The 26,704-nt window shown below is 48.5% G+C and overlaps 1 protein-coding gene across 7 annotated transcripts in view; it reads right to left on the reverse strand.

The window, feature by feature from the left end:
* The window catches only part of LOC128331718 (NACHT, LRR and PYD domains-containing protein 1b allele 5-like), a 67,246-nt gene that overhangs the window by 12,991 nt on the left and 27,551 nt on the right, over nt 1–26,704 (reverse strand). For all 7 annotated transcript variants that reach the window (XR_008310410.1, XM_053265491.1, XM_053265488.1 and 4 more), the window contains 3 exons: nt 25,334–25,408; nt 13,826–13,908; nt 12,215–12,279 (listed from right to left, as the gene is read on the reverse strand). Coding sequence is in view for 6 of the 7 variants with exons in the window: in XM_053265491.1 (XP_053121466.1) it covers nt 12,215–12,279; nt 13,826–13,908; nt 25,334–25,408 (223 nt within the window). In the remaining variant the exon portion in view is untranslated. The remainder of the gene's footprint in view (nt 1–12,214; nt 12,280–13,825; nt 13,909–25,333; nt 25,409–26,704) is intronic.

Raw genomic sequence — 26,704 nt, forward strand, 5'->3', positions numbered from 1 at the left:
CCAGAGAGGAAGTTCAGGAAGCAAGCAGGCAGGCAGTGAGTGTCCAGCCCTGGCTTCCCTTGCCCACCAGAGCGCTCTGCAGACCCTCTGCCCAGCCCTGCCCAGCCTTAGTAATGGAGATATGAAGTGATTTCCTTTTTGTGGTTATCCCCCCCCCACGAATATTTAGGGATTGGCTTGCCATAGGGCTTTGGCATTGAGCAAAGATGTAGGGCAGGGTGGGAGGAATATGTATATTTAAATTGTAGTGGATTGGACAAATTGTTCATTTTTTCCCTTTAATTAAAAAAAAACCCATCCAAAAAGTCCTATAAGTAGCTTGCTTCATGGCAGAAAATTACAAAAATATCTGGAACTGAAGCCCACCCACCCCCTTAGACCATCATTCCAACCCCATATGGAGGAATCTGCCCTTTACCTTCTTAAAACGTCCTCCTTTCTGCCCCAGCCTTTAGATCAGCTGTCCTGGAATGATTTGGCATAGGGCTTTGGTATTGAGCAGAGATGTAGGGCAGGGTGGGAGGAATATGTATATTTAAATTGAGGTGGATTGGACAAATTGTTGGTTTAAAAGAAAAACCCATCCAATAAGTCCTATAAGTGGCTTGTTTCATGGTGGAATATTACAAAAACTTCTGGAACAAACAATATATTGTTTGTTTGTTTATGAATGCACTATGCTCAAGTTGATTTGCAACCAGAAGGTCTGAGAACTGTGAAGCATGTGTTGTGCTTTTTATTTTTATTTCTTTAGAAATGCATTATATGTCCAAAAACCTCACTCACACTATTTACACTGTATGTCATCAATTAGTATGGTTCTGTAATGATATGAAATGTTAAGGTGGCACTGCACATTCTGATTTGCTCCCAGCCCCACACTCCACTAGGGATGGCCCTGACTAATGGACACATAGATAGGTCCCATCTGTCTTCTTAAATGGGTCTGGGGTGCGGGCCATCCAGCAATGAAATCCTAAGTGAAATCACAGGGCTTCTGCATGCCCGCCTCTACCACCTGCCTGGGATAGGGAAGCACAATGCAGAGAAGCAAACTGGAGAGGGGACAAGACATTCTGTCTGTCTGTGTGTGTGTGTCTACATACTGTAGGTGTGTGATTGTAGAGGGAAGTGTGTGGGATGAGAAGGAAAGGGGTGGGAAGGGAAGGAGTTCATAATAGGGAGTGTGTATGTGTGTGTAGAGAGAGGTGTGTGGGGTGGGAATGAAAGGAGTGGAGTGGGGTGGGAAGGAAGGAAACAAGTGCATTAGAGTGTGTGTGTGTGTAGGTGTGTGGGGTGGGAAGGAAAGGAGTGTATCAGAGGGAGTATGGTAAATATCAGAGGGAGTTTGGTAAATGTACCTAGGTGCCTCTCTGCTGTGTTAAACTGTGTATGTTTGTATCTTGGTTTTACATACAATATAGATTTATTTATTAATTTGAAATATTAAGGGGGCCCCACACGTGCTGATTCGCCCCCAGCCCCGCACTCCCCTAGGGACAGCCCTGGATATGGAGGCTCCACTTAGCCAGCATAGTCCAGAGCTACTGTTCTTCCTGGAAACAAACTCTAGGGACAGCCCTGACCTCCAGTGACTGTTGCTGGTGTCTATCTTATCTTTCTTTTTAGATTGTGAGCTCCTTGGGGACAGGGAGCCGTCTTAATTATTTATTATTTTTCTATTTCAACTGCTTTGAAAACCTTTGTTGAAAAGTGGTATATAAATGGGGACCATATTTCTTACTTCTCTCCATTGTGAAAACTCTCCATTTATCCCTACCCTCTGTTTCCTGTCTTTCAACCAGTTAGCAATCCACACATGTACTTGTCCCCTTATCCCATGACTGCTAAGTTTCCTCAGGAGTCTTTGATGAGGAACTTTGTCGAAAGCTTTTTGGAAGTCCAGGTATACTATGTCAGCTGGATCAACCTTGATCCACCCACTTGTTGACACTCTCAAAGAACTCCAAAAGGTTGGTGAGGCAAGATTTATCTTTGCGGAAGCCATGCTGGTTCACTCCCAGCAGGGCCTGTTCTTCTATGTGCTTTACAATTTTATCCTTGAGGATGCTTTCCATCAATTTGCCTGGAATGGACGTTAAGCTAACTGGCCTGTAATTTGCCGGATCGCCCCTGGATCCCTTTTTGAAAATGAGTGTTACATTGGCTACTTTCCAGTCCTCTGGTGCAGAGCCTGATTGCAGGAATAAGTTATATATCTTAGCAAGGAGGCCGGCAATTTCACATTTGAGTTCTTTGAGGACACTTGGATGGATGCCATCCAGTTCTGGTGATTTGTTAGTTTTCAGTTTTTCCAGACAGTTCAGAACATCATCTCGTCACTCAGTTCTTTAGCCTCCATCCCCAAAAGCGTGGTTAAGGAACAGGTATATGCTCAGTATCCTCTGCCTTGAAGACAGATGCAAAGAACTCATTTAGCTTCTCTGCAACCTCCATATCCCCCTTAATAATCCCTTTCACTCCCTCATTGTCTAATGGTCCAACTGCCTCCCTGGCAGGTTTCTTGCTTCTGATGTATTTAAAGAAGTTTTTGTTATTCCCCTTGGTACTCTAGCTAAGTGTTCCTCAAACTCTCTTTTCGCCTCCCTTATTGTCACCTTGCATTTCTTTTGCCAGAGTTTGTGTTCCTTTCTGTTCTCTTCCTTTGGACAGGCCTTCCAATTTCGGAAGGAAGTCTTCTTCCCTTTTATGGCTTCCTTGACGGTACCTGTTAGCCATGCTGGCCCACCTCCTGGACTTAGTGTTACCTTTCCTCCTTTTGGATATACAATCTAACTGGGCTTCTAGTATTGTGGTTTTGAGTAAACTCAATATACTCTGGAGCGAAGTGACTCTCCTGATTTCCCTTTCAGCTTTCTTTTCACCATACTCACGTACCTTTCAGCTTTCTTTTCACCATACTAAAGTAAGCTGGTGGAGGTGATTGTTAGTCTTGCCTTTAATGCTGGCTTTTATGTTTCCTAGAATATCAGTCAATGAAACCCAGTAAACATTGGGAGAGTTGGGCTCTCCTCACCTATGCATTTCTTTTGCTCTGAAAACTAGCCATTTCCACACCCCCTATTTTACAAAGGATTGGAGCAAACCCAGGTGTAAGGGTGGGGAGAGTGGATTTGCCACTTTCATGTCTTATTTGGCCCTTGGTGGCTTATCAATCCTAATTGAGTTTTCCTGTTTCAATGGCCGAGACCCTTTCAAAGGGCATGACCCTGAAATTCAGGAAGAGCTAAGTTCTTCTGTTCCTCAGTTTGAGCAGGTCATACTTCAGGACTGGCTCCAGGTTTGAGGGATCCTTGGCAAAGTGCCCTCTGGGGAACCAGTGGGAGGTGGGTGCCCTTCTAAGGTTTGACTGGCAAGACTGACCTTGTCAGTGGTATGGAGGTTGTCAACAGCATGGTGTAGTGGCTAGAGTGCTGGACTAGGACTGGGGAGACCCGAGTTCAAATCCCCATTCAGCCATGATAATAGCTGGGTGACTCTGGGCCAGTCACTTCTCTCTCGGTCTAGCCTACTTCACAAGGTAGTTGTGAGGAGAAACCTAAGTATGTAGTACACCGCTCTGGGCTCCTTGGAGGAAGAGCGGGATATAAAAATGTAATTTTTTTTAAAAAAAATAAAAACATAGCAGCAGCAAAGCTCCCCCTTGGCACACTCCTCTTTTGTACTCTCCTTTCCCTCTGGGCCCTTGTCCTCCCTGAGCAATGACAGTGCTAAAAGTAGTGCAGAATGTCCATGCTTCATCACCAATGCCTCCTCATCCTTGCTCGCCCATCCCATCCCATGCCATCCCAAAATAGGAGTTTTTCCAGAGGTCTCTGCAATGATGGAGCCTCTGGGAAAGCGCCCATTGGGGAGGCCTTCCACGGGAGGGGGATATTAGCAAAGGACCCTGCTGGGACCCTGACAGGTGCCCAAGCGTGCTGCATGCTGATATCAGATACTTCTCATTTCAGATATCACACACACACACCCCGCAACAAAGTGGGGGCTGGGCGATGGGCAGTGACTGCAAGTGTGTCAGAAGTCAGAGCAGTTGAAGCTGGAAAGCAGGACCGAGGAATCAAGCCACAAGTCACAACCACCCCAGAGAATCAGGCTTGAAGTCACAGATATAGGTCCACACCAAAGTCAAGGAGACATTGTTTCTCAAGCCAAACTCCAGTCCAAACAGGAAGCTCATAATAGTACTTCCTGTTCCAGAAGGATCCAATTGCCAGCTCAATTGGGAAAGGCCAGTCCAGATCCTGATATTTCTTTCCTCATGCAGATGCTGCAGTTCTGGCAGCTTGCCACAACAGGCAGTCACGCACAGAATCCTGGGCCCTCAGCTCCAGTCCAGGCAATTCCTGACAGGTTATATGCAGTAAAAAGTGGTCTCTGCTAGAAAGAGGAGGAAAGAAGCTGCCTGAAGTGTGTTTGTATGAGAAACTCACTAAGGGAATGCAGAAAGAGCTGGCGACCCAAATGAAGTAACAGAACTGCCTCACCAGAACATAAGAACAGCCCTGCTGGATCAGGTCCAAGGCCCATCTAGTCCAGCATCCTGTTTCGCACAGTGGCCCACCAAATGCCACTGGAAGCCTACAGGCAGGAGCTGAGGGCATGCTCTCTCTTCTGCTGTTACTCCCCTGCACAGTAATGTAAGATCCAAGTGCCAAGCCAAATGCAACAGTTTGACATTTATAACTCTAAAATTAATATTAAAAATTCAAAGCAGCAAACCATGCAGACTAGGGATGTGCAAAACATTTTGACGTCATAATATTTCGACTTGGAATGGGCCGTTTCGAGTGTCTCAAGCTTGAAACAAAACGTCTTTTAAAAAGGGGCCTGTTCAAGTTTGGAACAAAACAACCCCATTTTGATTCAAAACGTTTCAACGTTTCGAGCACCATTCTGGAGGCCTGTTTTTCCCTTGCTGATTGGTTTTCTGCCACTGGCTTCTGACTGGCTTGAAATCCTATGGTGGTTTGGGGAAAAGGTTAGAAATGTGTTTAAAATTGCCTGCTTGCCAATTTCTTTTGTGGGTTAGGTGGTAGGTAGTACACATCATGCCCTACCACCCAACCCACTTTGGTGTCCCTAGGAACTACCTGTGGGAGCAATGGGGTATTCTGAGTTCCCTTTGGCCAGAACACTCAAAACGTTTTGAGTTCTGTTGCGTTGAAACTTTTTGTTGTCAAGCTCGAAATAAAATGCAAAATCCATTCCATGCATATCCCTAATGCAGACTGCTTTGGTGGATAGAACTCCTTTTCCTGATGGCCATTTTCATGGGGGCTTGTGGGTATTTCTTCATTACATTAAATTTTAATGTAATTTAGAACTTTGCCCACTCTGGGAGGAGAACTGCCCCAAAGCCCCCATGAAAATAGCCACCAGGAAAAGCCTCTGATCCCAAAGTAGATATCCACAGTAGTGGTCCACATGATTTGCTGCTTTGATTTTTTAATATTAATTTAAATGGACAAAGCCAGAGATAACAAAGAAGGCAACAGACAAGAGTGCTCTCAGAGTAAAGTCTTCACTGATTAACCCAGAAAGTGGTGGGTTAACTTCAGCCCACCCTCCTGTAAATTCCTTCTTTTCAGGTTCGTATCAGCCGCTAGTCTGGACTATCTAGCATGCTGCATATTACTTCACAGCTCCTTTCTGAAGGGCTTCAGAGAGCATTCCCAGTTGCCACCTTCACCAGGGCTCCTTGATCCTTTATCACTATGCAGCAAGCAGGCAATCTCTCCTTGAAAGGCATAGCCTGGGTCTTCCACTTCCACCCAGCTGCATCTCGCTAACCCACTCCTCTGAGCCTTTGCTTGTTTTAAATGCTTCAGAGAGCAGGGTGGATCTGGATGCTCCAGTACTCTCCACAGCTGGGGCTTGTTCTGCAGAGATTGAGCCCCTCCTCCCCAGCCGCCTTGACATAGGCATCTTCTCAGGCTTACGTACCTGCATACTTGGGGTTCATAAGTGCCATGACAAAGGATTACCATGTGACCTCTTCCTCCTCCTGGAAGCTTTCAGTGGGACACAGGGCTCTTTATGCTAAAGCTTTAAAATCCACTACCAGCAGCAGGAAAAAGACTTGATTATTTAAATACATGTGAACACTTTGAGAGGCCTTAGCCTGGAAGGCAGTATACGAAGAGTTCAAGCAACAAACAAGTGACAGGCAATAGCTTGAAAAGCAGAATTAGTTGTCCAGATTGGGCTCCTTGAAAAAAGTACAAAATGAGATACAAAGAGAGGTAGTGGACACCCCAAGATCAAAGTTGTACTCTAACACAGCGACTTTCAAATTCTGTTCTGAGGAACCCAGGAGTTCTTCAGTATTATCAGCAATGGTGGATATGCTCCCCTGAAAGAGAGGTTTTCCACTATTTTTCAACTACTAATGTATACTGGCTGAGTTTCAGGGCACTCTCTTAGTACATAGGAGGTGATGGTGAAACTGAGTACACTTTGCTAGTGCCCCACATGAACTGATTGTTCTCGGCTGCCGGGTGAGGACCTCTCACGTGGGTTATCCTTGCCCGCACGCTCCATAGGCAGGACAATCAATTAAGCAAAGCCTTTAAAAGGTGGGGAAGGATGACCCCTCCCAGTTCTGTTTGTCCTGCCTCGCTCCAGAGAAGGTCGTTCCTAGCTAGCTGCTTCTCCCTTATCTCTTTCACTTGAGCGTTTTTCTTCCTTATCTCTCTCCTTAGTCTCTCCATTAGCAGCTTCTCATTCTGCTTTATTTCTTATCTAATCTACTTTTTAAAAAAGGCTTTATTCTTTCAGATTTCTACTCTTTGGCCTCACCCCTCCCTCTCCTCCTCCCCTTTCGTATGGAGCAGAGCGATCAGGGCATTTTGCATATTCGCATGCACAAGGCAAAGAAAACTCAGCAAAGATCCGCTGCAGCCCCCCACCCCCCCGCGGCTGACACCGGACTCTCTCTTGGGTGGAACTCAAAGGAGAGCTGCAGAAGCTCAGCTAATGTCCCTCACCAGGACGCAGAAGCGCTTTCGCCCACTCTCCCCCGACCCAGCTCTCCAGGCAGCCGAGATAGTGGACCTGGAGGAGGCTTCCCCGTCAGAGCCGAGGCTGTTGGCTACCCAGCTGAGCCCCCCGCCGGCCCCCCCGCAGGGCCGCTGGAGAGGGAACGCTGCTGCGCTGCTGCCTCCTCTATCACCAACGTCCTGGGCTCCTCGGCAGGAGGCGCCTCCACGATGCAGCCAGACAACCAAGTAGCAACGGGCCAGTCTGCCTCTCTCCTGCAGGCCTCAGCAGCAGCTACACCTACTCACGAGGAGACCAGCAGCCACCATCCAGCCAGACCGGTGAGTCCTGAACCTCATGACTCCCCTCTCCCGGGCCCATCCAATCCTGCTAGGCTCCCCTCCACTCCTTCAGCCCCAGTGAGCCTAGACCTTCCCCAGGACATGCCCGTGGCCTGGCAAGCCTGGTTTGTGGAGGCAATGCATGCATCACTGGAGAGTCTCAAGCCCCAACAGGCAAAGCATAAAAAGCGCAAATGCAAAGAGACGCCTTCCCCTTCTTCTGGGGATTCCTCCTCTCCCTCATCAGAGACCCCTGGCAACCCTAAGCGGTCCCACAGGTCTAAAGGGAAAAAAGAGGGCATCCAAATGTAGCAAGGCCAAAAAATCCAAAAGAACTTCTAAACGTGGCCGATGCCATTCTAATCCACACTCTTCTGATATCTCTGATTATGACTCCCCGGACCCTCGCCTTCCCCCCTTGGAAGTGCCAGTGGAACTCCCTCCCACTTTACCACTACAGGCTCCCTTGGCCGGGCCTTCATCTCAACTTCCACTCGCCCTGGGTTCAGGAATCCCTATTCAGGACCCTACCCCCAGTGAAGAGGGCGAATGGTCTGACGGCCAGCAGCCAGATTCATCCCAATCCTCCCGCAGGCTTCTGCCGCCTGAGGAATTTTCTCAGCTCCTCCTGAAAGCCCTGTACACTCTGGGCCTTCATTCAGACCTACCTAAGGAGGCTCCTCCTCCTTCTAGAGAATCTTTGGTGCTTCCTACTGCTGCATCTAACCAACCTCTTTTCCCTCTCCCTGAGACTTTTTCAGAGGTAGTGAAACAGGAATGGCAAGCCCCCGCTTCCTCCAAGAAAACGGCGGCTATTGTCTCCAAGCAGTATGCATTCATTCCTTCAGCAACAGCCCTTTTTCAGACCCACCCCCCCCGGTCGATGGCCTGGTGGCCGCCCTTACCTCTGGGGCCATTCTGGCAAGAGATGGGGAGTCCTCTCTTAAGGACCCCACAGAAAGAAAATTGGAAGCACAGCTGCTACTAGTCGGAGGGCTGTGGGCCACCTCCAGCCTCAAGGGCAGGGTGCCTCTGGGTACCAGTTGCAGGGGAGTGGTGGCGGGAGAGAGGGCACACCCTCAACTCCTGTCTGTGGCTTCCGGCGGCATCTGGTGGGCCACTGTGCGAGGCAGGATGCTGGACTGGATGGGCCTTGGACCTGGGGGCTGTTCAGCAGGGCTGTTCTTATGAACACTGACACCATATTGATCTCCATCAAGGCCTCTGTTGCTGCCTCCGTTCTCTCCAGGGCAGCCCTCTTGTGGTCGGACGAATTGCTTCAAATTCCACCCCTCGAACCAGCGCGCCAACGCCTCGTTGCATTAAAAATCCAGAAGGCCCAGGCCTTTATTGCTGACGTTACGCTGGACTCAGTGCGCTTCGGGGCAAGGGCACTGCGACTAACATCATTGCACGACGTACCCTATGGCTGAAGCACTGGCAAGTGCACCGGACCTCCCGCACAAACCTGATCGCTGTGCCCTTTACGGCTTCCAAACTATTTGGCCATAAGGCCCTGCAAGAGGTCCTCATTGACACAAAGGACAAAAAGAAGGTTCTCCCCTCTTCCTTTTGCAGAGACGATAAACGCCAGAACCGCAAAAACTTCCAGCCTTTTCGTTCCTCTCGCCAAAATTTCAAGCCCAGAGACCGTGATTTCCGTACATCCCGCCCTCAGTGGAATCAACAACATTTCAATCCTCGCAGTTCAACCAACAAGTGGTTCGGGCAACCCCCCAAGCCACGGCAGGCTTCCTGACTCTCTGCCCCATCGCATGGGGGGCTGCCTAGCCCATTATTCCCACGCGTGGGACTCCTCCATCTCCGATCGTTGGGTGCTGGACTCCATCCAAAACGGGTGCAAGATCGAATTCACTTCACGTCCCAGAAGTCGCTTCCTTCCAACCCCTCGGTCCCGGTGTCATCGCAAACACTCAGCTCTGCTGCAGGCGATACTCCACCTCCTTCACATCTCAGCCATAGAACGGGTTCCAAAGGAACACCAGGGACATGGCATTTATTCCATCTTATTCACCGTCCCCAAGCGGGACGGCTCACTGCGCGCTGTCCTCGATCTAATTTTTTTTAACAAATTCGTCAAACATCGCATGTTCCGCATGGAGACGGTCCGTTCCATCTCAGAGGCCTTACACCACGGGGACTTTCTAGCCTCAGTCGAACTGACAGAGGCATACCTGCATGTCCCAATTCACCCAGATCATCGCCGTTTTCTTCGTTTCTTCTACAATGGCTCCCACTACCAAAACACCTCCACTCCCTGGCACAACTCCTAGATCTGATGGTCTCCTCCCTGGAAGCTGTTCCCTGGGCTCACTTTCACCTCCGCTCCCTTCAATGGTTCCTGCTCCCACATCAGGCCGCCATCACCCTGAGGAGTCGCAAGAGAGTGGAACTCCCCCCACCAGTACGTCTCTCTCTGAACTGGTGGCTTCTGGACTCCAACCTGACCAAGGGGCGGCCCTTCCTGGACCCTCCCCACTCCATCATCATGACCGATGCCAGCCTCTCGGGCTGGGGGGCTCAGTACCTCAATCTCTCGGTCCAGGGCTCCTGGTCCCCATCCAAAGCCAGTCACAGTATCAATTGGCTCGAGCTCCGGGCCATTCGCCTGGCGCTCCTAGCCTTCAGGCGCCAGATTCAACATCAAGATGTCTTAATTCGAACAGACAACACAACTGCCAAGGCCCATGTGAACCGCCAGGGGGGCACCAGATCCAAATCTCTTCATGCAGAGGCGGTCCTTCTCCTAACTTGGGTGGAAGCACACCTTATGTCGATCCTGGCCCATCATCTCAGTGGCTCTTTGAATACCCAAGCCGACTGGCTCAGCAGACAAGAGCTTCACCCGGCAGAGTGGAGACTCAAACCCGAGATCTTCCTTCAGCTCTCTCGCCACCTAGGCCATCCCTCAGTGGATCTCTTTGCATCCCCAGCGAACTCCCAGCTCCCGAGATTCTTCTCCCGGTTCTCGTGCTCCGCAGCGGAGCCGGTGGACTCCCTTTCGTCTCCCTGGCCCAGGGAGCTCCTCTATGCCTTTCCTCCAATACCTCTCCTCAGCAGATTTCTCCGTCGTGTCCGCCTCCTCCACGCACAAGTAATCCTAGTGGCTCCCTTCTGGCCGAGGCGCCCCTGTTTCCCAGGGTTACTCCATCTCACCGTGGAAGGTCCCTGGTTCCTGCCTCCCGCCCCAGACCTCCTCAGCCAAGGCCCAATCTTCCACCAAGATCCCACATGGTTCTGGCTTGCCGCCTGGAGGCTGAGCGGCGCCGACTGAGCAAGAGAGGCTACACGCAAAAAGTCCTGTCTACAATACTGGCCTCTCGCCAGGCCTCTACCAACCGCATTTACCAATCTACTTGGAGGGTATTCCTCCACTGGTGCAACAAGATTGGCACTCCTCCCGACCAATGTCAGATGCCAGAACTACTCCATTTCCTTCAGGACGGCCTAGACAAAGGCCTCAAGGCTAATACTATTAAGAGACATGTGGCTGCACTCCTTCCCCTTCTCTCTCCCTCCGTTCAGCGTGACTCTCAGTCTCAGATGCACCTCCGTCGCTTCCTGAGTGGCGCCACTCTTTCCTCTCCACCTGTGGTCCACAGGTTCCCATCCTGGGAGCTCCACAAAGTGCTGCGAGTCCTCCACACTCCACCTTCTGAACCGATAAAATCCATCCCGCTCTGGATCCTGTCGTACAAACTCATCTTCCTAGTGGCAATAACCTCCGCACGTCAGATCTCAAACTCAAAGCCCTCTTTACCAATCTGCAGCTATGCGTTTTCTCTCAAAACTCCGTTCGTCTAATTCCCGACCCGTCCTTCCTACCTAAGGTCCCTTCGATCTTCCATAGATCCCAGGATGTTCTGCTCCCGTCTCTCTGCCCTAACCCTTCTAACCAGAAGGAAAAACAATGGCACAAACTCGATGTACGTCGATGCCTAAAGACCTACATTTCCAGGACTGCTTTGTTCAGGTCCTCTGAAGCCCTATTTGTGTCCTTTCTCCCGGCCTCCATGGGCCGCCTGGTTTCCTCATCAACTCTGGCTCGGTGGATCAAGGCATGTATTGCATTGGCCTACGAGGTGCAGCACATTCCTCCTCCTCTCAGACTCACTGCTCACTCTACACGCTCTGCCACCACGTCTGCAGCCTTTTCAACCAATGCACCACTGGATGAAGTATGCAGAGCGGCTACTTGGTCATGCCCGTCCACATTCACACAACACTATAAACTAGACCTCTTCAAATCAGCCCAAACTGCATTTGGCAGAAGGGTACTTCAGCAGGTTCTTCCGCCCCAGTAGCCGACGACGGTTCCACCTAGGGCCTTCAGCTGTGGTATGTCCCATGTGAGAGGTCCTCACCCGGCAGCCAAGAAAGGAGCATTGGTCACTCACCGTGAAGGCTTCTTCTGGCTGCCGGTGTTGAGGACCTTTCGACCCACCCAGGTCGTCTACGGCTACTGGTTCTGCACTCTTTGTATTTTCTTCCTGGGGGCCTGATTAACTATACTCTTTTCTTATACCTTTCTTAGCAGCTCAGCTAGACTAAACAAAACTGGGAGGGGTCATCCTTCCCCGCCTTTTAAAGGCTTTGCTTAATTGATTGTCCTGCCTCTGGAGCGTGCGGGCAAGGATAATCCACATGAGAGGTCCTCAACACCGGCAGCCAGAAGAAGCCTTCACGGTGAGTGACCAATGCTCCTTTTTCCTCAGAAAGTTCATTTCAAAATCTTCTGCAACACACAGGGGTTCCTCAGCAGACAACTGATTGTAGAAAACAGTACTTGAAGTCAGAAAGTTTTAAAAATGACTGCTCCAGGAGATATAAATGAACAGTGTAGTTCTCACCTGTAGATTTCGAGGCTCCTTTGTGAATCCCATACCATTTCTGGCCTGATTTTTCCTGAAAGATTCTATAGCAAAAAAGCAATCATTAGCATGGACCATTCCCACACACCCCTTTTAAAATGAAAATAGGAGCTTGTATACTTTACACCCCTAGAAGGAAATACATATATAAATACTAGAAATGTTGATTCGACCTCAAATAGATTCAAGTCAAGTCGGAGAGCTCTGAGTTATTCAACTTTAAACCGAACCACCCTTAAAATAAAGGACCTGATTCGAGGTAAAATAGAATTATCCCTGATTCGACTTGAATCAATTTGCCAAAGCACCATTTTGAGGCCGATTTTTCTGGGGAGAGCTGTCCTCTGAGGCAGGCAGATGTGCCAAGACTGGAGCGGAGAGCTGGTCTACCTGCTGACCCCAATTGGTAGACCAGTTCTCTCTGGAAAACCGGAGTTTGAGGCCTGTTTTTCCAGCTCTCCCCAGAAAAACGGGCCTCAAAATGGCACACAAATAAATCAATTCGAGTGATTTGAGGTTGATTCGCCCAAACAGCTGGCCCTGTGGTGGGATGTAGGGTTGGTTTGCATTCCTTGCATAGATATGCAGATGCAGTTGGTTGAACATACCTCAGTGCCTGACTGAAATCTACAAAGAGCTGTTTGCTGAACTAAGTTCAGCAAGGAAGGTTCTAACTATGGAAAACATGCTACTACAACTCAGGTTTGTAACGAATGGGAGGACTATTTACCCACAGAACTGTTGGTAGGCATGCTCAAGAAGAAAGAGCACTTATTCTATTAAAAATCTCAGAAGGATTGTGCGTGGTTGGCTTCTGTGCTCTTTTCCCAAACAACACGAAAAGAACAGGCTCTGGCCTATGCATGACACAAAGTAGGCTTGTAGTGGTTAGAGTGCTGGACTAGAACTGGGGAGACCTGAGTTCAAATCCCCATTCAGCCATGATTCTAGCTGGGTGACTCTGGGCCAGTCACTTCTCTCTCAGCCCAACCTAATTCACAGGGTTGTTGTGAGGAGGAACTCAGGTATGTAGTGCTTTGGGCTCCTTGGAGGAAGAGCGAGATATAAATGTAATAATAATAATAATTAATAATTTTTGTTTATAGTGTTAACACTATAAACATATTGTTTCTTTAAATATTAAACACTAAACTCTCCATCCCAAACTCGGGCGAGTCCCTGACAAATGGGCAAAGCTGGATGGATGCTGCCTGCTAGGCTGACCAGCAACTGCAAGCAGCAGCACAGGCCAGAGGGCAGTGTGAAAAGTAAGAGCAGTGAGGGGATAGAGGGGTGTCGTTGGAGCAAGTGGTGGTGTGGTGTCAGCGCCAGAGAGGGGGCAGGGCAGTGTCATTGCCGCATTCCAAGGAGCAGAGCTAGTGGGACATGGCAGGGTGGCATGCTGCATTTACCTCAAGTAGCAAAAGGCAAGAAGCTGACCCTCCGGAGGGAAGGTTGTTCACCAGCATGAGCAACACACATGAATACAGATGAAAACGAGACCGGTTTAAGAAGCTGTAAGAAGAAGATCCTCAAAAGCATCCACATGGCCCTCACTGCTTTGGGTCATTAATGAATGGGGCCTCTTACCTCCTCAGGGGGACACCGGTTACACAGTCTAATGTCCCAAGGGTCTTCTTCAGGGATCTCTGTCTTCTCGATCTCTTCTTCCCCTGCAAACAGGGAGACACAGCTGAACAACATTTACCAGCACCTTTGCAGCAGAATATTAGTCATTATTAGTTATATTTGATCAATGGTGCCCTGTTCTTCATTAGTTAGGTTTAAAGTGAGCCCTGCCCCCTATTGAGATCATCTGGGGAGGTTTGTCTACAATTGCCATCAGCTCATCTGGTGGCTACTCAGGGACCTGCCGTCTCCATTGATGCCCTGAGGTTTGGAATATGCTCCTGAGACACATTTGTTCACCCAGGCTTTTAGTTATATTAACAGAAATTAACATTGTCTTAAATTTTAAATTGTGTTAATGTTTTAATTTTGTTTTAAATTGTGTTGTTTTATTGTAAACTGCCAGAGACGTGAGTTTGGGGTGGTATTTACAGGTGAAACTCGAAAAATTAGAATATCGTGCAAAAGTTCATTAATTTCAGTAATGCAAATTAAAAGGTGAAACTGATATATGAGATAGACGCATTACATGCAAAGCGAGATAAGTCAAGCCTTAATTTGTTATAATTGTGATAATCATGGTGTACAGCTCATGAGAACCCCAAATCCACAATCCCAGAAAATTAGATTACATGAAACCAATAAAACAGGGATTGTAAATAGAACAATATCGGACCTCTGAAAAGTATAAGCATGCATATGTATTCAGTACTTGGTTTGGGCCCCTTTTGCAGCAATTACTGCCTCAATGCAGCGTGGCATGGATGCTATCAGCCTGTGGCACTGCTGAGGTGTTATGGAAGACCAGGATGCTTCAATAGCGGCCTTCAGCTCTTCTGCATTGTTTGGTCTTATGTCTCTCATCCTTCTCTTGGCAATGCCCCATAGATTCTCTATGGGGTTCAGGTCAGGCGAGTTTGCTGGCCAATCAAGCACAGTAATCCCATGGTCATTGAACCAGGTTTTTGGTACTTTTGGCAGTGTGGGCAGGTGCCAAGTCCTGCTGGAAAATGAAGTCAGCATCCCCATACAGCTCGTCTGTGGAAGGAAGCATGAAGTGCTCCAAAATCTCCTGATAGACGGCTGCGTTGACCCTGGACTTAATGAAGCACAGTGGACCAACACCAGCAGATGACATGGCTCCCCAAATCAACACAGACTGTGGAAACTTCACACTGGACTTCAAGCATCTTGCATTGTGTGCCTCTCCATTCTTCCTCCAGACTCTGAGTCCTTGGTTTCCAAATGAGATGCAAAAGTTGCTCTCATCAGAAGAGAGGACTTTGGACCACTGAGCAACAGACCAGTTCTTTTTTTCTTGAGCCCAGGTAAGACGCTTCTGACGTTGTTTGTTGTTCAGGAGCGGCTTGACAAGAGGAATACGACATTTGAAGCCCATGTCCAGGATCCGTCTGTGTGTGGTGGCTCTTGATGCACTAACTCCAGCCTCAGTCCACTCCTTGTGAAAGTCCCCAACACTTTTGAATGGCCTTTTCCTGACAATCCTCTCCAGGCTGCGGTCATCCCTGCTGCTTGTGCACCTTTTTCTTCCACACTTTTCCCTTCCACATAACTTTCTATTAATGTGCTTTGATACAGCACTTTGAGAACATCCAACTTCTTTTGCAATTACCTTTTGAGGCTTTCCCTCCTTATGGAGAGTGTCAATGATGGTTTTCTGCACAACTGTAAAGTCAGCAGTCTTTCCCATGATTGTGTTTCCTAATGAACCAGACAGAGACCATTGAAAGGCTCAGGAACCTTTTGCCGGTGTTATGGATTGATTAGCTGATTGGAGTGGGACACCTGGAGCCTAGACTGTTGAACCTTTTCACAATATTCTAATTTTCTGGGATTGTGGATTTGGGGTTCTCATGAGCTGTACACCATGATCATCACAATTATAACAAATTAAGGCTTGACTTATCTCGCTTTGCATGTAATGCGTCTATCTCATATATCAGTTTCACCTTTTAATTTGCATTGCTGAAATTAATGAACTTTTGCACGATATTCTAATTTTTCGAGTTTCACCTGTAAATATGTTAGTTAAATCAAATAAATTCCAAATAAAACAAAATAATGGAGCACTGGTTCACTTACACTGAAGACTTCTTCTTGCTGCTGCATCTGAGGACATCTATCTCTGTGGGTTATCCTCTCCACATGGCTCGTAGGCAGGACTATGTAAATTAGTTTGAAGAGCCTGGGGAGGATAGCCCCACCTAGTTCTTTAAGGCCAAGAGGTGGAACAGTACCTCGAACAAATAACTAAAATAGAATGTAACATGAAAGATAAGATAGAAAAGAAGAAGTTAAAAGACAACAATACAGAAGTAGGCTGTATACAAAGGGACATGCACATGGACATGGTGTAACTCCTGTTGTCCTGAAGAGTAGGCGCAGGTGTCAGAAGGCAGGTTGAGATGTCCTCGGATGCAGCAGCAAGAAGAAGCCTTCACAGTAAGTGAACCAATGCTCTGTTTTCTCATGCTGCCTCCAAGGACATCTCTGTGGGGACATACCAAAGCCCTGAAATACCCTAGGGAGGGAGTTACCCCCACCTACTCAGGAGGAAGTACGTGTTGGAGTACTCACCTACCAAAGGCCGCTTGGGCAGAAGCGAAGGAGTCCAGTTTATAATGTCTGGTAAGCATAGAGAGCACTCTCCAGTTAGCTGCTCTACAAATCTTTTGTACTGGAGTGTTTGTGGAAAAAGCTGCTGATGTGACAGTAGCTCTGGTGGAGTGAGTGAAAATGTGCGTTGTTGCCTGAATGTTTTGGGATTCATATGCAAGTGATATGCATGCCTTTATCCACTGGTGATTGTGGATGGCGTGACTGGTTGACTCATGCTGCATAGTAAGAAGGACACGAAGAATGACTCCGTGGTTCGAAGATGTTCAGTGTGCTTTATGTAGGTATTCAGGCATTTGCACACCTCAAGCTTGTGCCAAGCTTTTTCAGTCGGGTGCACTGGTTTGGGACAGAAGGATGGTAGAATCACATCCTGGGATATGTGAAAAGGTGAGGACACCTTAGGTTGAAAGAAGGGGTCTGGAATACATCTACTGAGTCTGAAGAGAAAACACACCAGTTTTTATCGACTGACGGAGTGGAGCTCTCACACCCTGCGGGCTGATGTGATTGCCACTAGGAAAGCCAGTTTTAGTGAAAGTAGACGTAGAAGAATTGATCTCACTGGTTCAAAAGGCAGAGATTGAAGGGCCTTAAGGATGGTGTGCAGTTTCCAAGATGGGAAACAGTATACTATTGGTGGAGATAGCAAACTAACACCTCTGAGGAAGAGCTGAAGGTGTGGATGGCCCATCAATGATTTCATGGAAAAACCTGAAATGACCTACCAGTGAGGTGGCTTGACGCTTTAATGTGTTTGCCTTCAGCCCTTGGTCCAGACCAGTGTTTCTCAACAGCCGGTCCGCGGACCGGTGCCGGTCCGCGAAGAGTTGAGTGCCGGTCCGTGGCTCAGGGAATTAACCCCCTCCCCCACTGTGAACCTCCTCCGTGTTTTTTTAAAAAATGTTGTTGAAATTCCAGCCGCCACGTGGCTGAGGGAATGGCTATGAGGAGTGTGTGTGTGTGAGCCAGTAGTCCTTATATCCCGCCCCACCCGCCTCGGCAGCGGCTGATAACAGAGCGACGCTGTAGCTCGCCATCTGGCCCGATGGCACTTCTCAAATGCGAGGCGAGCTCGTGTAGTTAATAGTTAAAAACACAGAGGTTTGCAGTTGTCCTGGACAGCCAGAGCGGCTTTGCTTCTGCTCCTCCTTTGTGAGTGTGTATAAATGTATGAGCCTAAATCTGCTGCTATCTAATTGAGGTGTTGGGATTCCTCGCGTGAGAAGTTGATTTGTAGTTTGAACACGTGGCTCATTCAAAAAGCCGGAACATTCAAATGATTTTCTCTCCTCTTCCCTCCTTCCCCTCTGGATTTTTTTTTTTTTTTTTAATGGCGAGGTGGTGTGCCTACATTCATGCTGCCAAAGGGGCTTGGTGGCAAGACAAAAATAAAGTCATTTCCCCCAATCTCTCCTCCTTTTTCTTTTCTTTTCTTTTAAACCTACCATCCTACTTCCAAAAGCATGATGATTTCCTCTATCTCTCCAGATAATGCAGCGAGCGTTTAGTATTCTGATTTGATCACGGGCTCCCCCCCCCTTTTTTTAACTCCAGTAAGAGAGCGGGGAAAGAGGAGTGGGTGTGGGAGGGACAGATACAAGCAACGGCGGCTCCCCCCTCCCTTCTTGGTGTTTGTTTGTTTTGGCAAGACAAGGTGTGTGTGTGTGTGTTTTAAAGTTCAGTTGGGAGAATGTCCTCCAACTTCTCAACCTTAGCTACCCTTCCCCCGCCCCATTATCTTTCCGGGGGCTATTCTCTTCGGCTCATGTCCTGGTCGTTCCTGCCTCCGGTATGTTGCCCCTGAATGCTAACATGGACCGAGGTCTTTTTGCAAGAGGTGTTCAGCCCGGCTTGTAGAACTGGGCTGCACTTATTTAGTAGAGCTTCAGCTTCAGTAGCACTATGTGAGGCCTTTAGGGGGGTTGGCGCTCGGTTAGCCTGGGCGAAGACCTGCGTAGTTTGTGGTCCTCTCTTCTCTCTCCCCACTTGCAACTCACACACGCTGTCAGGTAACGTGCAAACTGGGATTCTTAAAAGCCTTTTCATCATTGAGGAGGAGCAGGGCCGCCATGAATTGGAAGAATATTTTTTTAAAAAACACGGAGGTTCACAGCATGCAGGGGGTGGGGGATAGAAGGACTACTGACTCACCCCCACACACCTGGCAGCCATCCCCAGACAACCCCTCAGTCACGCACCGGCTGGCATTGGAATTTTTAAAAATACATGGAGTTTCATGGCATGGGAAGGCAAGTGGCAAGCAGAGTGAGGTGCAGCGCGGTGGGGTGGTTCTTTCCATCAGTTTCATTTTAAACTTTCTCTCTCTCCCTCAAGCCAAACCTACCTATCATGTTTCCATCTCCTTCTTTTCTAGCTTTTTCTTTCTTTCTCTTCCTCTCTCTCTTCAAGCCTGCCTCATCCCCTTTTCCTTTTTCTATCCCTCTGTCTCTCTCTCTCTCTCTCTCTCAAGCGAAGCCTACCCCATTCTCTTTCTCAAGCCAAGCCAGAACTATTTCCCCCCTCTTTCTTTCCCCGTCTTGCTTCTCTCTTTCCTTCTTATAAAAGCCTGTGTGGTGAAGGAGAAAAACAATCTTATCAAAAATTAAGAGAAAAACTTCTCTAATTTTTTTCCTTAGAAATGCTCCATGTTAAGTGTGATGATTTGGCACAGGTAGAAAGGAAGAACAATGCATTTTATTGTTATGTTATGTATTTTGTACAGATTGTATTGTATTTATTTTATTAGAATTTTTAATTCAATTTATTTTATTTTAATTTAAATTAATCTTGGCCTGCCAGAGCTTCAAAATTTTTGATTAAATTCATTTCAATTAATTTCACTTTGATTAAATTAATTGATTGATATTAAGTTGAGTTGTGCACACCTGTAGTATACTTTAGTACTAATAGATAAACTTAAAACCCTTTTACTAACTGCTGGTCCAGGAAACTCTGCACAGATAATGTACCGGTCCCTGAAACTGCGCACTAAGAATTTACCGGTCCTTGACTCCGAAAAGGTTGAGAAACACTGGTCCAGACCATCTTGTAGGAACTGAAGAAGGAATTGTAGTTGAGCCCTTGGACACTGAGTGTTTTGCTGACCATCTCAGGAAGGCCCTTCAGGTGTACTGGTATATTCTGTTCATAGAGCCGCGCCCGGTGTTAAGGACTTTGTTGGAATAACCATGTTGTTTTAGTACACGATGTTCAGTTTCCAGGTGGCTAGCTCTAACTAACCTGGATTTGGGTAGTATACTGGTCCCTGGTGTAGGAGATCATCCGTGACTGGCAGAGGTAGATGGTCTGCTTTTGCTAGGTTGTGGAGCTCTGAGAACCATAGTCTTTGTGGCCAGAATGCTGCTACTACAATGACCTGAGCCATGAGAAGTCTCACTCTCCTGAGGACCCAGCCGAGAAGAGGAGAGAGAATGCATATAATAGGCCGGTCAGCCATAGAGTTAATAGTGCTTCCACTGCCTCCGCCTGGGTGCAGGGAAACCAAGTGAAGAATCTCTGCACCTTCATGTTGTTAGGCATTACAAATGGGTCCACTGAGGGGTGCCTGAAGTGTACTGTGATGAGGTTGAACACTGTTGGTTTCAGCTCCCACTCCCCTGGGAGAAGTGCTTTCCGGCTGAGCCAGTCTGCTATTGAGTTCAGATCCCTCTGAACATGATGGGCTGTGATGGAAGCCAGATGGGTCTTTGCCCATTGAATCAGGAGGGTTGCTTCAGCTTCCAGGGACCTCAACCTGGTTCCCCCTTGGTAGCTGACATGCGCTTTTACAGTGGTATTGATCATCCGGACTAACACATGTAATTGATGGATGACTGACTGAAATGCCCAGAAGGCCAACCTGATTGCTCTGAGCTCAAGCTAGTTGATGCTGTGCTCCTTTTCTTCCCTTCACCACTTGCCCTGTGCTGACCTGTGAAGGCAGTGGGTGCCCCATCCCAACTTGCTGGTGTCTGTGGTTATGATGACTCGTGGAGGGTCCTGGAACTCATTTCCCACTATGAGATGGGATACTGTGGTCTGCCAGCATAGAGACTGGAGCACTGGAGGCATCAGGATGACTTGCTTGTTGGATTTTACTGCAGTGTCTGGGTGGAGGGGAAGGAGGAACTACTGTAGGGTCCATAAATGGAACTGGGCCCACAGAACGGAGTCCATTGCCACCACCATCAGTCCCAGGAACCAGGTCAGCAAGGGTAATGGGACTGTCTTTTGTATGTGCTGCACCTCAACCATCAGTCTTTGTCTGTGGTCAGTGTTTGTCAGCTTGTCGTGTATCTATCAGTATGCCCAAGTGTAGGAGCTGATGTGATGGCATTAGATGGCTTTTCCCCCTGTTGATCAGGAAGCTGTGTTCTTGAAACACCTGTAGTGTAGTTTGGAGGTCCTTCTGTGTTTGGAACGATGGAGATGTGAGTAGAAGATCATCCAGAAAAATGAAGATCCTCACGCCTTGCAGGCGTAGGTCTGCAATTATTAGAGACATAATTTTTGTGGAAATGTGGAGAGCAGGCCAAAACGGAGCACACTGTATTGATAATGCATTCCTGTGTATTGAAAACACAAAAGATAATGGCTGTCCAGGTGTATAGTGATATGTAAGTAGGCCTCCTTGAGATCTATGGATGTCAAGAAGTCCAGATGTTGAAGTACTTCTGCTATTGGTCTCAAGGATTCCATGCAAAATTTCTTCTTCTTCACCCAGCAGTTGAGGGATTTCAGGTCTAGGACCGCCTCAGGGATCTATCTTTTTTCAGAACCATAAAGATGATAGAGTAAAAGCGATTGTCTGTTGGGTCTTTTAGGGCTCATTCCCCATCTTGGGGTAACACTAACCCTAATAACATGGCTACCACTGGTGCATCTGTGGGAGGGGTGTTAAAGATTTTGGACACATCTTGCTGGAAAATTTAATATTTGTTAGCCACCACCAATTATTTTCTGCTTGATGCTGGAAGTTGCCCTTCATGTTTTACGGTCTCCAGAAAAGGCTGTGGTAGTGGGAGTGCCATGTTATTGGATTTAGGTTTTGGGAAGACTAGCACACTCTTAGAGTGGGTGGAGGGTTAAGTCCCAAGGTGTGGATGGTCTTGTTCATAAGGGGGCAAATTCTGAAGCCTGGAATAGTCTCTGTGGGGCCTCCATGCTGTCTGGTTCTTGACCATCTGACCACTCTCCTTGTCAGGAGGTTCTGTCTCTAGGTCTCCAGATGGGTCTAGGGGCCCAGGTTAACTGGAGGGGGCTGTCGGGGGGGGCATCTGGAGTGCTTGGCATAGATCTTTTAGGGTCAGGATAGTCCGGGCTAGAAAGCTCAGAAGAATGAATACTTATTTCTCCTTGGTTAGAGGCCTGAGAGGTCTTAGATTTTGCCTTTTTGGGCTTTTTAGTGTTTACTTTTTTTTCTTTGTTTTTTTAGGGGATGGGCTATCAGCTGTGGATGAGGAAGCACTGGATGAAGATGATGGCTCCCTTTTAGACCTCTTTTTCTTTTTTTGATTTTATCTGGTCATAGCACTCAAAAGATTTTGCCAGCATCTCCTGAAACCAGGAGTGCCATGCAGGGGGCATATCTTGTGGGAGTTCCCTTAAAGTCTGTTGAAGAGTGGTGGACTGGGAGGGGTTACCCCAAAACAGAAGAAAAAGAGGACTCAGTATGGGTTGCACTCACCGGTTGCGTGCTGGAGGTGGAAGCATTATTCTTTCTCAGCACTGCCCTGAGGCCAGTCGAGTTCCTAGAAGAGGAGCCCTGGTTTGGACCTGTACCTCCGGTCCCCACCGAAGCATGCATAATGGTTGCCTGGCACTTGTCTTTTCCCACTCCTGAGGCTCCACTGGTGGTTGCAATAATGGGCAGATGGAGCTCTTGGCTGCTTTGTTGGGCCACGTGTTCCTCGCGGCTCAGAAGAACGGGCAGGATGGCTGTTGCGGCTTCCGTACCTCCAAATGAGGTCACGGTGCTATTCAGGAGAGGAAGTGAAGCTGTAGGCTGGTCCACGCTTCCCGAACCACTTGTGCCCCTTTTTGCTGACAGTCTTGTGGCCGGATGGAGGGAAACCAGGCTCGGCATCCGTTTGCTCATCCTCCTCGTGCTGTAAAGCCCTGGCTGGGTGCGGTTCGCTCCTCAGAGGATCTGCAGCTTGAATGGGCTTGGGAAGTCCCTGTTGGTTTTTCCCCCCCTTAGGGACAAGAATATGGCAGATCCATTTGCTGTGCTCCCTACAGACTGGGTGAGGAGACAGAAACAGGAAAGAGAATGGGGGTGGGGGGAGTAACAAACAGAGTGCGGGGGGGAGTTTTGTTTTTTGTTTTAGGCAGGAGAGAGGAAAGGAGAAGATTGAGTAAAAAGGCAGACTAGTGAAAGAGTTTGGGAGTTTTTAAGATTAAAGATTGGTCTGAGCAAGGAGAGGTGTGCGTGGAGACAACGCAAGACTAAAAGAACTGGGTGGGGCTATCCTCCCCAGGCTCTTAAGGCTTGTTCAAACTAATTTACATAGCCCTGCCTATGAGCCACATGGAGAGGATAACCTGCAGAGATTTTGGGAGAGGCAGCAGCAGAGAAAATAAAGTTTTAAAATCTGAGGGAGCTCTGAAGAGAGGACAGTCAGAAAACTACACCTAGCATAATGCCAGTTAGCAGCTGCACCACAGGAAGCCACTTAAGTATTCCTAAACAGTTTCTAAATCAGGGCTGGGCAAACCTGGCCCTCCAGGTGTTGTTCAACTACAACTGCCAGCATAGTGTAGTGCTTAGAGTGTTGGACTATGACCAGGAAGCACCGAGTTCAAATTCCCATTCAACTCTGAAACTCACTGGGTGACTCTGGGCCAGTCATGTATCTCTCAGCCTAACCTACCTCACAGGATTGTTGTGACGATAAAAATAACCATGTACACCGCTCTGAGCTCCTCAGAGGAAGAGCGGGATATAAGTGTAAAAATAAATAAATAAAAGAAAAAGAAATAAAACTGTGCCGGGGTGTGTGATGGGAGTTGTAGTTCAACAACATCTGGAGGGCCATGTTTGCCCAGCCCTGTTCTAAATGAATAATCATCCACAAGTATTACCATCTGGCTTCTTAGTGATATATCTTCCAAATCATTTGCTAAAAATGCAATCTTGTAGAAACAAAAAATGTGGGACACAAAGTGAAACTGAACTCTCAATTTAGATGGAGGTTGGCCATAACCAAGCAATCAACTGTGGCCTTGGTGGGTGGGAGCTGCAGGTCTCAGGCTGAACTGGAGAGGAGCCTACCAGCTGGGATTGCAACCAGGCATATACCCACAAATAATCACTTACATTGCAACCATCTACACAGATGTCCTTTAAACTTCAATCATACACATCATACTAAGATCTGCTTCTCACAAAAGAAGAGAATGTGGGGAAAGAGACTGTTGTTGGACTGTATCACGTGAAAAGATGTCTGCTCTGTTCTTGCCATAAAGAGAGTCAGTCCACTGGTCTGCCTAGTCCAGCATCTACTCTGACTGGTAGCAGGGCACTTTCCAGATTACACTCCGCAATGGAATCACGACAAATCTCTGAAGTGTGCTTCCACACTTCATGTGTTGTGACACCACAGTCCTCACGTTGACAGCAGGGTGCCATTCAGATTTCCAATGCCTTGTTTCAAATTTAATCGCTGCAATATAATGCTATAATGCTGTATATCTGGTGTTAAAAAGTTGTTGTTTTTTCAGGTTGTTCATTTTCGAAAGATTGCTCCCCCGCTTGGCGCTTTGTGTTTACATTTTGAATACAATTTGCCTGGAGCAATTTGCCGCTGTTGAGCGGCTAACTGGAAAGCGCCCAGCTCTCCCAAGTTCTCAGGCACAGAAAGCCCTTTTCCATCCCACTCCTGTTGTATGGAGCAGCTGGTCAGGGGAGCAGCAAGCTTGGAGTGGACCCTGGGACAAGATAGGGAAGAGAGGCCCCCTGCCCCTGCTTTCTCCCCCTCCCTCTGGACTTTGCTACAGAAGATGTATAAGGACATGGTGAGCAACAGAACATTCTTGGCAAGCCCTTTCTCTCACTCCTGTGCAAATAATATTATACACTCTTCACGCACACAGACACATTAGTATACATACTTACACATGTACATTCCCCTGGCTCAGATTTTATATATGTACTAGCTGGGACGGGTGCAGAGCATCTGCACTGTTAGTTCTCCCCCCCCCGGCTCTCCCCCCGCCACTGCTCCCCCATTCTCAGGCCCCCACCACGGCTTTCTTCCCCCCACGGCTGCCACAGCCATTTTATCTCCCCCAGGCGCCGCCACTGCCTCCATCACACACACCCCGCGCCGCCGTAGTTCCCCCCCCAGGCACCACTGTCACACACACACACCCCAGTGCTTTAAGCCAGCAGGTGGGCCGGAGAGTGAGGCAGCTGCTCGTGAACTCTCACAAGAGCTGCCACGCATGGGATTAGTGATGGATACGTTTAAGATGTATATGCAGGGGCGTTGCAAGGTTGGAGTGGGCCGGGAGATGAGATTTAAAAATTGGCCCTCACTGCCTTCCTCTCCTTCTCCTGGCCTGATGTTTCTGCTAACTATCCCAACTAGTTACAAGGTGTAAACAACAGCAGAACCAACTAAACACACACACACACACACACACACACACACACACACACACACACACACACTTCACAATATATAGTGATATACATTGAATACTATATATTTGTGCTACTTTTAGTGCCTAGAACACACTAGAAACACTAGAGGTAAGCGTATTTATGCTGCTTAGCTAGATAAATGCTAAGATGATATGATCTAGATCGATGTAATTCAAACTCACTCATTTCCTTCTCGCCTTCAACAGTCAAATTCAGCACACTGTTGTCTTCTACAAGTTCAGCAGTTTGTAACATCTCTGCAAGATTAACCCATAGATAAATCACTGTCATGGTCCTGGAATATTATCAAGTTTACAAGTAAGCTTATTAGCTACACTGTTCAAATAATTGACTCTTGAGTAAAAGCATAATCTGAAGCTCAGCTCATGAGGTAAAGAAATCTTTAATGAGGCTGAATAGTGGTAACAAAAAGCATAGTTAAATAATAGTCGGGTGTGTGTGTGTATGAATGACCTATGTGCCACAATAGAACATCATCCTAAATTATTTTTTAAAAGGTTTTGTAGATTGTGGACGATGCAAGTCACCCCAGATCATGAAATGCCTATATTGTATGTCCCCCACCCAAGTACAAACTCTGTAACTTCAGCCACAGAAGCTATTCATAGGATACCAACAGCTTTAGCATGCTATCAGCAAGTAGACAAATGTTCAGTTCACTCTCTGAGGGAGGCCAGGCGATCGCTGCCTCTCTAGGCGGCGCAGCTTGTTTGCCCACAGCCCCTCCTCCAGGAGCACGTGGCACCAGGGAGCCAGCTCCCATTGGCCCCGACGCATCCCAGGAGGTGGGGCAGGCAGCAGCAAGCCAGCGGCACGCATGCGCCGGCTCAGTCCTTCTGCACCTCGCGCAGGAGGAGGACGTGCTGCTGCCGAGCTCCGAGGCCTCCACGTGGCCGGGCCTGCTGGGAGCGGTTGCGCCTGGGACCACGGCAGTTGGCGGCATCCGGGAGGAGCGGCGACGGAGGCCAGGAGCGGCTGCGGGGGCAGCGGAGGCCACGAATGGCGGTGGAGGGCTCTCGAGCCCGGCCGCTTGCGGTATCGGGGCTGGGCAGCTTGCGGGGGCCAGAGTGGCTGTGGGGGCAGCTGAGGCCACAAGTGGCGGTGGAGGGCTTTTAAGCCCGGCCGCTCCTGTACCGGGGCGGGCAGCCCGCCGGGGCCTGCTGCGGGCTGGGCGGCCCTGTTGGGGAGCGGACGGCTCGCCTGAGGCTTTTAAGCCTAACCGCCATATCAGGCGCAGCAGCCCATTGGCGAGGGCCGCAGCTTTCAAGCCCGGCCGCTCCGGTACTGGGGGTGGGCGGCCCGCCGGGGCCTGCCCGAGCGGCCCTGTAGGGAGCGTGCGGCTCGCCGGGGGCTGGGTCAGCGGCCGAGGCTTGTAAGCCTCGCCACTCCATCGGGTCCTGCGGGCTCAGTGGCCCACCAGCGAGGGCCTGCCGGGGGCTGTAGCGGTGGTCCGGGCCTTAAGCCCGCCGCTTCTTGGGGGGCAGGTTTTGCCCATTGTCGGGCGGTCCGCTGGGCGGATGGCTGCAGCTTCT

Source organism: Hemicordylus capensis, chromosome 6, assembly GCF_027244095.1.
Source record: "Hemicordylus capensis ecotype Gifberg chromosome 6, rHemCap1.1.pri, whole genome shotgun sequence".
In the NCBI taxonomy this organism is placed as follows: domain Eukaryota; kingdom Metazoa; phylum Chordata; class Lepidosauria; order Squamata; family Cordylidae; genus Hemicordylus; species Hemicordylus capensis.